The following is an 11,373-nucleotide window of genomic DNA, read 5'->3' as shown; positions in this document are numbered from 1 at the left end:
GCTGCAGGGACGACCAGAGCACGCGCAGAGGCCAGGCACTTGGTGGGACTGCAGAGTCCCCAGGGCAGTGAGCTCTGCACAGCCCAGGAGAGGGATTCAGTGGGAGGGGAGGCCAGAGGGCGAGTGAGGGATCTGGACAGGGCTCACGGTCTCTAGGGAGGATGCCTGAGTGAGCTGGGAAGGCGTAGGAGAGTTTTAAACAGGAAAATGACCTATTTTGACTTATGTTTGTGTCGTAAAATGATCACAGGCTGCTGTTTGGAGAAGATGGTGGCTTGGGCTAGAGTTAGTGCTGTGGGCAAGACGCAGCAGGGCCCTGGATACATTTGGAGAAACAATATGAGAGACAGAGACAGAGACACAGAGACACAGAGGGAGAGAGAGGAGAGAGAATCCATAGGAGTCTGAGGCTTAGCCTGAGAACTACTACAGGAAGGCAGGTGTGGAGAGGTAGAAATGGCCTTGACCATGCTGGGGCTGCGATGTCTGCGTAACCTCTAAGTGGAGACTGAGAGCCAGCAGCTGGACCTGGAATTAGAGAGGTTTGGGTAGAATGCAGATTCCCACCCATGAGGTTGCCTGCGCAAGGAGAGACACAGACATATCACAAAGGTGTGAGGACTGTGCTCCCCGCCCCCCCATCCCCACTCAGCAGTCAGGAGAGCAGGGCAGGAGATGCTGGAAGGAGGGAGAGAGAGAGAATGGTGCCCAGAGCTGGTGAGGGAGGTGGCTCAGGACGAGGGAGGGCGGCAGTGCCCTGTGTGGCTGGCCAGTCACTGGGATGGGAAAGGGAACAACAGACCATTCTGGCACTGCAGGGTTATTGGTTTCTTTCCCACGCAGATTCAGGGAGAGAGGATTGAGAGCCGGAGCGTGCGAGGAGACATGGTCAGAATAATATGAGATCTGCAGCCCCGGGGGCAGCACGCAGCTTGAGGAGCAGAGTCTGGGATCTAGGCTGTCTCTGACCAACCCAAAGGAGCAGCCCAGGCTGCTAGGGGGAGAGGAGAAGTCCAGAGTGTGGATCTGGAGAACTGGGTGGGGCGGGAGGCTTCAACCCAGGAGAGCTCTGGGGCCAGGCTCAGGAGAGTGAGGCTCAGTGTCCATGCTTTCATGGGTTGGGTGAGGGCTGGCCAGGCCAGACCAAGACTGCAACCAGCCGTGAAGGGCCCAGGGCTGAGGATCGCCTCCCTGTACAACAGAACAGCAGGAAAGCTTTGCAGAAATCCAGAGTGCCGAGCCTCCTCTGAGAATCTTTGTCCATCCTGGGGGTGATGGGATGTGCCCGGGGTGTGGGAGAGTCGTGGTGCTGAGCCCCTGTGGGAGGCTCTTGGAGATAAAGGGGCCACAGGGGCAGCGAGCACTGGCATTTGGAGGGCAGTGGTTGCCGTAAGCACTGAAGGAATTTGTTGGCTTTCCCCAGAAGAACAATTCTCATACCATTTACCAAAATAAAAATCCAGATTAATTCTGCAGGTTTACAGCTCCCTGGAGGCTGCGGAAAAACATCCTTTGGCACCAGAAACAAACTTTATTCTGTTTTTGTATCTTGCAATGCAAGATAATTTTGCAAACACTGGATACCAAATTGCATACACTTCTTTGGAATTTCAATGTTTCTGTCCATAGAAGGGAGGGAAACACAGTCATGACAAAATTCTCACACTACCACCTCGATCAGCTGCATGCTCTTGGGTTTCTCAGCCCTCTTGTTCCAGATTTCAGGGGTGTTCTCAGCAGAGGTGTTCCCTTTCCCCCAGATTTCTTCCTTTGGGGAATTGTTTCCATCCCATGACATGCAGTTTGCAAGGACAGCCAATCAGAACTTCTAACCCCACCTCTGCTGTGGGATGTGGTCCAGGACTAACCCAGAATGACAGCCCAGTCCCAGGCAGTAGGGACTGGCTTGAGTGATAGGCGCAGAAAATAAAAAGGCCCTTAAGATGAATCTGCGGGTAATGGTAGAACAAAGTTCTCTCTCAGAAGATGCAAAGCTGGGGACTGTGAGCTGGGGTTTGTCAGTGCCATGGTCCTCACATTCCAGGGAGAAAGAAGCCTGAGCAATGAGGTAGAGAGGGAGGGAAAAGGTGGTGGGAGCACCCTGACCACAGAATACCCAGCGCAGGTGCCGGCTCTGGTGCCTTCAGGCCTGTGAGTGGTCCCTGCATCCCTCTATGGACCAGCTCTTTGGAGCCAGGTTTCTGTCCCTTGTGACAGAAAGCATTTTGACCAAGACACCTGTGGACCTCATGAGTGGGTGGACCTGTAGGGTATGCACTGCAGAGTCAGGCAGGCGTGGTCAAAGAGTGTGTGAGGCAGCCGGCCCTGCGAGGTCCAGGTGTCTGTCTCTGGGTCGTAGCAGTCAAAGGAGGCCGAGTCCTCGATGCTGCAGTCCGTGGTCAGCCGCCGCCCGCCTGTCACATACAGCTTGTCCCCCATCACCGCCGCCCCGTGGTGCATCCGACGGTCTTTCATGTCCGCACATTTGACAAATTTGTTGGACTGAGGGTCATAAGCGAGGATCCTCCGTGTGTAACCTGAAAAGGGGTCCCAGATGAATAGGGTGTAGGTTACTCAGCCCAGAGCAGGGGTGCACAGTGCTGGAAGGTGACTGCTCCCTGTTAACTTGAAGGCTGGGACCTGCAACTAACTCAGGGTACTGAGGTTTCCTGCTGTGGCTGGGCGTGTGGCAGGGCTGAGGTGGGGTGCGTGCACATCTGTCTCCTCTGATCCTTGCATCCTTCACCCCAAAATTAAGGGAGCGCAGAAGCTGGCTGTAGACTGAGAGCAGCTTGCCCATTCCAGAGGCTCAGTCAGCCTCACCCATCCCAGAGCTCAGCAATCTCAAAGAAGGAAGTTTAGGAAATTTAGGAATGGGTCCCCGCAGCAGCTCTGTCTGGTGGGTGCTTTAAGGCTCCCCATTTTACCAAGAGGCAAACTGAGGCATGAAAAGATGAGTAAGGTGCCAAACAGTATTCAGCAAGTAAGTGGTGAAGTCAGGGTTTGAATCTGGGTCTCTGACTCCCCAACCAGCTCTCTTAACCGCACCACATTGTAAAACCCCAGAGCAATAGTGCGTGAGTCGTCAGTGTCATTAACAATAGCAAACACTTATGTATCTGGGATAGTGCGAGGGCTTTAAGTGCCTGGGTGTTGTGTCATCTGTGAATTAGGACTTGCCCTGGCCCTCTCACCTTCACCTTTAGAGGTGAGGGCAGGGGGACCACTCTGGATGAGGACAGGGCTTGGTCAGGTGGCCTGCAAGCCCTGAGGGTCGGGTGTGTCCCGCAGAACCACAACACGGGCCCTCAGCCGCTGTTGTCCACAGGAGCTGCCACGCCATTCCCGGGAGCCTTCCTTCAGACTCACCTCCCACAATAACGATCCGCTCCCCGAGCAGGACGGCAGGGCCACACACATTCTTCACCACCCGGGTCTCCATCGTGAACCACGTGTTCCTGGCCATGTGGTACACCTGAGGGGACAGGACGCGGGCAGTGCACCTGAAAGTTGAGTGGCTTTCCAGAGCACAAGAGGAGTCACTTACAGGGGGAACCAGGAGCGAGCTTCTCTCTGCTTCTTTCCAGGGTTTGAAACAGAGCCATCTTACTTTTAAAGAGTGAAATACTGCTAAACAAGAGGAAGACGCTGGTCTCTGTGCAGCTCATGACATCATGGCTGTGTTTCCACAGACTCCACCGTCACTGCCGCGTTCACACACCTTGCTTGCAATAGCTTTTGACTTTCAACGAGAAAAGGAGCAACTTGAGTGTCTTAAAAATCAATGATTTTTTTTCTGATAGTTTTCTATTTCTAGTTCATGTTTAAATTTCTAAATGTTCCAGTGTATGTGAGGGGGTCATAGGGCTGAAAAGAAATTCTGGGCAAGGGGAGAAGGCTTTTGTTTTTGCCTGAGAGGAATTAGAGTCTGAGAAAAAAAGGCAGCACAAAAAAAAAAAAAAAAAAGAGAGAGAGAGAGAGAGAGAGAGAGAGAGAAGAGAAGAGAGACCCAGGAGGAGAAGGCTGACCCCTTTGCCGGCCCCTGGATCAAACCCTGGTTCTCTAGAACATGTCTGTGAATGCCTGAAGTTTAAAACTCAAAAATCAAATGTGTGCTGGTTCATCACAAGCAAGATTTAGCAGATGTGGGATGGACGTCACATGAGAAAAGAAGAAATGAAAACATTTATTTACAGAGAAAAATGGCACAGTATCACGGAAATTCCAAGTAAAATATAATTTTGAGTATTATCAAAGACTTTATTTTACCATTTAGCAAAAATTTGACCTTTGTCTTATGAGGTAGATACAATGCTTCCCCTGTTTTCAGATTAGAGTCTCCTTTTAGAGACCAAATGGCCAAACTGCAAGACCAAACCCGTTTACACATCACAAAGTGCAAACCCGGCAATTAAACCCAAAGCCTGGAGTTTTAGTCTGAAAAACCGCCTCGTACATTAACATCTTTTGTCTTAAAAGAAAAACAAATAACACGTGTGCCATAACCACTGTATGGGACCACTGAAGCTCGGGTGTCACCAACTACTGAGGAGCAGGGGCAGCTAGTGGATCTGAGTCTGTTCTCATGTCCCTGCCGGGGCCGCAGCAGTGTGACCTTTCTGGACAGAGGCCCTAGAGACCAATTGGTCTATCTGAGATTGTCAGTCCTTCAAGCCAGGGAGGCCAGAGCAGACTGTGCACGAGAGCTGGGGGGATCGAAGCGGCTCTGCCACCTTGGTGCTCCATCTGAGGATGCATAGCTGACGCACTCTCCAGAAAGAGGGGCCTTTGGAGCAAAAGCAAACACGGGTTGCATTTTACCCGAGTGACTAATTGTCTCTCAGCCTTCTGTTCTCAGCTTTGGGTCTGGTTTCAAAAATAGATTGAACATTTGCTCACGGTCCTCAGGATACCCTGGAAGGACGCAGCGAGGATAAGAAGTGGTGGTCATGGGCCAGGGGAGGAGGCGCTGCTCTGGCAGGGAAAGGATTTGCTTAATGTCACCTGCCACAGAAGTGGAGAGAAGGTCAAGCAGAAAGGGACACACACACATCAGTTTGCATAGTGACTCCGCTGCAGTAGGTTCTTAAAAAAATGCATGTGTGAAGATGAATCATTCCAGGAAGAAAACGTGGAGCCTGTACCTGAAAATCCCCCAGGTAGCTCTAGGAATTCATTTTAAGTTATATTCAAATGAACCAAATTTCCATTTTAAAACTAGTGCTAGGTAGATAAGAAAGGCATTCAAATCAATATTTTTACTCTTTTCTCTTTTCCCATGTCTGCACTGTAAAGGGATTACTCAGCTCTTCAGGACTTTTCAGCTTTGCAAAGATCTTGGTGCCTGTACTAAGCCTTTCTTGATATGCTGACTGAAATTTTTTCTTAAGCTGTGTATTTTACTCTTAGGAAGTGGGTGATAGTTGTGCATTGGGAAAGCATCAGCATATTTGTTGATACTGTTTTGAAAGTCAGTCACAGAACAGGGAGGAACTGAGCTTTACATAAAAGCACTGTGTCATGTCTGTTTTGGTACAGGCAGAACTTGGGAACAGAACATGTCTCTCTCGGATCAAGTAAACGAGTGGGGCTGGGGACTGTGATTCTGGAAAGGTTGAGGACCTGCCTACTTGATCATGACTTCTCACCTAGATGTCTTAAAGAGTTTGTGACCCTACTTCTTTCTAGTCTGCCCTGCAGAAGGCTTCCCAGAGGAGATTGCCTCTAAATTCAAGTGTGCCGAGCTCACTAACCCATGAAATCCTTGAGTGCACCCCCGTCCCATGCTCTCTGGCTGCAATCCCAATTACTTGACAAGACCTAGAAAGCCTTGCCAGACCAGCTTCATCTCTATAACACACACCCCTCAAGAATGTTCCAGAACTGTGATAGGAGAGGCTCAGAGCAATGGCCTGGGTAGAAGAGATTGCTGGGTAGCTTGGGAAGAGGGAGGTCAGCGAGGATGATGCCCGTCCCCTCCCTGTGCACTCCTGTTCTGAGTTACATGTCCTGCCTTCAGCTGGCCCTGTACTCGGGCCTTGGACAAGGGCTTCTGTACCCAGGACCCTTCCCTTGGCAGATTGCTGACTTCTGGGTCAGCAGAGAGGCTTCCCTGCCTTCCCCATCCTCGTGGGACCCTCTTGGCTCCCACTCCCACTCCTCTTCATCCTTACCTGCCATCTCTCCTCTGATTCCCCACTCAAGTCAGCTCAAACCAGCCTCACAAGCTCCTTCTGCAGTTCCCTGAACCCTGGCATTCTCTTGGATTCCCCCACACGCTCTTCAAGCACCCCTCTATTCAGTCTCTGAGCTGAAGTCATCTGGCAAGCTCTTTGAGGGTTTATTGGGATTCACTGTGCCCTCCTATGTCCCCAGGGCCTTACCAGTGGCTGATGCTCAGTATAAGGCTTATAAATGAACCAACTGTGTCTCCTGTGGTCTCCTAGATGGCCCATAGAGATAAGCGTGTTATTCAAGCTTTTCATGTCAGAGGATGAGTGCAGAGATTACTGGAAACTTGCTTAAAGCTGGAAAACACTGTTCTGAAATTTGGCCTTCATTAGTCACACTTCTCAGAGAGCTTGTTAGTGAAATTAATATCTCTCTTCACTTAAGGCAAAGTTCCCAACGCAAGGTACATTAGAGCCCGCAGAGACTTTTATAAAGCACAGATGTCAGGTCTCATACAAAGAGATTTTGATTCAGCAGATCTGAGGTCGGATTCCAGGGGATTTGGTAACAGGTGTGGAACAAGGGTCCAGAATTTTCTTTTAAGTCTTTAGTGATAGGAGTTAGAAGCATCTGCCGAAGTCCTTTAGGACTTAGTTATCTGTCATTGAGTGGTATGTCCCCTCTCAAATGAAGGTACGTTTTTGTGGATAAGGATATATTAGTCTGACACAAAAAGAGTACATGAATGAATACATTTTTGCTCACAATTATCTTCCTTCTTTCCTCCCCTCCATTCTTTCCTTGCAAAAGACAAACATATACATGTATGTATATATGCATATATGTGTACATGTGTGCTCGTGTACAGAGGTGTATGCATATGGACACATACACGCAAGTATTTGTATGTTTATGCATTGCACATGCATGTACTTGTGAGCATGCATGCTCAGATGGATGCATGTGTTTGTGTGTATGTGTGTGTGTGCACCCACACTCTTACATGACAAGAGGGACCGGCTCTTTACCTGGATAAGGCGCACAGGGTTCTGCATGATGTCCTCTCCCCCAAAAAGGTAGAGCCTCTGGTCCTTCACGGCAACCGCAGGGTGGAGCACCCCTACGGGCATGTTGGCCATTCTCTCCCAGGTGTTGCAAATGCTGTCATATCTCTCCATGGAGCCCAAGAGCTCCTGTCTGTCTCCTAGGCCTCCAATGGAAAAGATAAAATTCTTGTGGGCTGTGCTCCTGTGGGAGTAGCGGGCTGCCAGCATGGGTTCTCCTAGCCTCCACTGGTTGAGCTTCAAAGAGAAGATGTAGACACTGTGACTGACCAGGCTCTTGCCCCCGCTGACAGCCATGCCACCCAGCACATAGACGCTGCGGTGCAGGGTCACTGCTGAGGCCTTGTACAGCCGGGCAGGGAGCTGGGCTAGGCTCTGCCACTCGCCAGTCTGGGCACTGTAGAGCAGGACATCCCTGGTGGTCTGCTGATTGTCCTTCCTGCCCCCCACGAGGATGAGGAAGTCTTGGTAAGAGCTCCTTGGAGGGATGTGCCACAAGGGTCTGGGGAGACTCAGAGAGAACACCTGCCTCCTGGCCGCCTCCAGAAAGGCCTGGCAGGCAGGTAAGGACTGCAGGAGGGTGTCGCCGGCCATGAAATGGTGGAAGAAGGCTGGGTGGACATACTGAAGCCGGACCTGCTGCAGCAGTTCCTGCAGGTAGCGCTTCCGGGCCTGGAGGTCATGCCTGACCCAGGCCATGAGGGCCTCAAACACCTTCTCCTCCTCCCCACAAAGCCCATCATCTCCCAGGTAGTCTCTTAACTCCAAAGCACACAGCTCCTTCAGGTCTGGTGATGCAGCCACCTCTGGGAAGCAGGTCAGGGCCACCTCCCTGGCTTTCTTTCTGAGGGTCTCACAGCTGAGAACTTCCGAGAGTCTAATCATGCCCAGGCAGTTGCTGGGGGCCAGCTGGCTCTGCAGGTACAAGGAGCAGGCCTCGAAGAGCCTGGGGTACTGCAGCATGGAGGCCGCCTCCATCAGGGGGAGGACATTTCCAGCTGTGATGTGCGCCTCCCCGGTGTACACGTAGGCTACCACCTGCTCCAGCGCCATCCAAGTGATGCCTTTCAGCTGCACTCTGGCCTCACCGCTCTCCCGGAAATTGCTGCAGAACATGGCCCGGAAGTAGGGACTGCTAGAGGCCAGCACATTTCGGTGGCAAGGAACCTCCCAGCTGCCCGCACAAATGCACACATCAGTCAGGATTCTGTTTTGTCTTAAGCTATTGAGTTGCCTCAGCAGGTCAGATTCGAAGTTGTGGTCTTTGAAGAGCAGCCCGTCTGGGGACTGTTCATCCATCCTACAGCGGAGGGGGGAGGAAGCCCCAGGAGGGAACAAGGGTTAAGCATGTCCTGGAGGCCTTCCCTGTGGCAGCCTCGAGACCCAGCACACCTGTGTCCACTCTTCAGGATGTCTGGGGGACCGCTGAGGATGCTGCACAGCATAGATGGAAAGGGATGCCACTCCTTCCCACCCCAGACCTCGAAGGGGGCCCCTCTACTTTGGTTATGATTACACATTCTTAAAGGTAATAAGAAACCAGCACCCACAGCTAACATGAGGGAGAAACTAAACCAGAGTTATAAGAAGTTACTTGATGGTCAGGGGCTGAAGCATGGACATCAGGTGATGGTCCACCCCATGGGCAGCACAGATGGGAGCCATTTTCTAGACTCTTCAAATGTCTGATGTTTAGTAATCTCTTTCTGGATGTTAGTTGTTCCCTATGCATGACGTGCTGGGGTGAAATGGACTTTCGGATGTGTATATGTACACACGTACACACACAATTATGTGGGAGATTTTATCATATATGGTGGAAACAGAACTGGGTTTTGTGCAACCCGCATTCCATAAAAACATGACCAAAATGTGCTGGATGGCATCCAAACACCTGACTGCAGAAGAATGAGGCATGGGGAGGATTTACCTTGCTCTGCTGTGGTGACATCCAGCGATGCCCGGTCTGTCTCGTTTCCTCAGAGTTTTCACCTCTAGCTCCGAGTGAAACCATAAGCCCCAGGCCTTTCCTTCAGTTGGAAAACGATTTGTCCTGGGAGAGTTCTGGGTTTGTTTATGCTGAAAGCACTTTCACGGTTTTCTAGAGCTCTGTGCAAGGGCCGCTGGGCAGGGAGACAGTGTATACATTCCAGGGCTAAGAATAGCCACATATGTACTTCCCACTGTTATGACATGTGACTTTCAAGTTGCCTTTTGCAGCCTTCTGAGGGCCTGCAGGGCTGGCGCATGCCCACATGCCTGGTTTCTTTGGCAAGTGTTTAGGGCGGCATAAATAGACTGGAGGAATGGCTTCTCGAGGTTAGCTTTGCTGCCTGCTTGAGTGCCTTGTGCTGAGGGCGCCTGACCATAAACAGGTTGCCGTGACTGGTGCAGGACCTCTGAAGATTGCGCTGGGCTGCGGTGAAGGTGGTGGCAGGTCACAAGGGAAGCCAGAGCATTCGCCCCGGTGCCGTTTGATGGGTCTCTGAGTCCCCTCATTGGCCTGGTGGGGTCTTGGAGAGACTGTGATTTCCTCCTGGGGCTCCAAGGTTGAATCCACAACACAGGGACCCAGGTCGTCACTGTGATTCTTATCCATGATGAACCACAGCCCGTGAAAGCCCCACCTCTCCTGGGCCTCCTTTCCTGGGAGCTTCTGCTTGGTTGGATCAAGCTTCAAGTTCAGGCTTCATTTTCCATCTTCCTTGTCTGTTTTCTTGTCAGGCAGGCTTGAGCTAGAGGCGGAGAGAGGAAGAAGAGGAAGAGGAGGCGGCGGGGACTGGGGAGGGAAGGTGGTGACATGATGGGGTAGGAGGCAGCTGGTTGTATGAGTGCGAGTGAAAGGGCCCCCGGTGGGTGCTGCTCCCACCCTGTGCTCCAGCCCCAAGTGATGGGGCCCTGGCTTTCTCTTCTCATGCCTTGTGCAGATTTCTGCAACGGCCCTTGGGGCGCTTTTCTCTCGCACTCCTAGTCTCTCTCCCTCTGGGACCTCTACTCTGTTATCCCACAGTAACCCCGAAGCAGGAACGTCAGAGTTTGCCAGCCCTCCCCAGCGTCGTGTCCTTTGATGGCATGGTGTGTCCAGGGCCTCTCAGCTTCTAGAACTCTGCCTCCTCTCACTTAGGTATTTGTCCTCTAGTTCTGCCAGGGGACTTAGGGATGCTCGTGTGCCTCTAAACTCTGTTGGGCAGGCCGGGCTGGCCTGGCCTTCAGGATACTCAGGGCGAGACACCCCAGGGCAGGGCAGGAGTCTCTCTCGCTCCTAGCTGCAGATCAAGAGTGTCTCATGCCCGCAGCATTTCAGGGGGCCAGGGCCAAGAAGTGTGTCCAAAGCATGTCAATGAGGCAGAAGTAGGAACAGAGGGCTTGGACTACAGGGAGGGGTCCTAGGCCAGGAAGATGAAGTATGAAGCAGAAGGAGGAGCCGTGGGCAGAGCCCCACGTGGCTGAGGATGCCTGGCCTTCTGAGTCATGGTGGGGGTACAGGAGAGGCTTCACAGCTCCTCGCCTTCTTCAGAGCTTAGCTGTGTGTCTGCTCATCCGAAAGTCTTTTCAACCCTTTGTGTGACTCCTTCCTCATGAGCCCGTGCCAGTCCCACGCCCTGTGCACACCTCTAATGTGCACAACTCCTCGGACCTCGCTGCTGTCAGGTTTGTCCACCTGTGTCGCCCCTTTAGCGTTGTAGTCACCGGACACAGGAACCTAGGCTCACGTGCCTCTCTACCATGGCACCCGCACAATGCCTGGCACCGACTGGGTGAATTGTGCAGTTCCCAGGTGAGATGTGGAGGAACAGAGAGTGGAGAAGTGGGGAGCTCAGTGTGGTGTGGTGGGCGGCCGGGGTGAGACTGTGGTACCAATGGTGGGCTTGGACAAGAATCTTATACTCCCCTACTGTGGCCCTGGATGGTCTCCACGTGAACCAACCTGGCAGGTTCAGCTATACGATGACGGTTTAAGATGAAAAGCTCGATGACGTTCAAAGACACAGTGCTGTCCGTCCTCTCCCAGGCCTCTCCTATACTCACCTGCTCTTCTTGCTGCTTCTGGAGGCAGTTCTGGAGATGCTCTTTTATGAGGATCTTTGTGAGGCGGGATCACAAACATGGTGCCTGCTGCTGTAGGGAGCAGCATCTG

General features: G+C 52.0%; 1 protein-coding gene across 1 annotated transcript; it reads right to left on the bottom strand.

The window, feature by feature from the left end:
• Positions 1 to 1,511: 1,511 nt before the first annotated feature.
• Klhl38 (kelch like family member 38) lies at positions 1,512 to 9,618 on the bottom strand. The gene is made up of 4 exons (XM_003467385.5): positions 9,166 to 9,618; positions 7,200 to 8,535; positions 3,370 to 3,475; positions 1,512 to 2,537 (listed from the first exon to the last, which is right to left on the bottom strand). Exons 2-4 carry the CDS (start codon positions 8,532 to 8,534, stop codon positions 2,248 to 2,250), a joined length of 1,731 nt encoding a protein of 576 aa, XP_003467433.2. The 5' UTR covers position 8,535; positions 9,166 to 9,618; the 3' UTR covers positions 1,512 to 2,247.
• Between the last annotated feature and the right edge of the window lie 1,755 nt (positions 9,619 to 11,373).

The sequence above is a fragment of the Cavia porcellus genome, unplaced genomic scaffold (assembly GCF_034190915.1).
Source record: "Cavia porcellus strain 051 isolate PalLab524CR breed Dunkin Hartley unplaced genomic scaffold, mCavPor4.1 scaffold_19, whole genome shotgun sequence".
Classification (NCBI taxonomy): Eukaryota; Metazoa; Chordata; class Mammalia; order Rodentia; family Caviidae; genus Cavia; species Cavia porcellus.
Note: the sequence above shows the minus strand (reverse complement) of the source record. Positions and strands in the feature narration are given on the sequence as shown.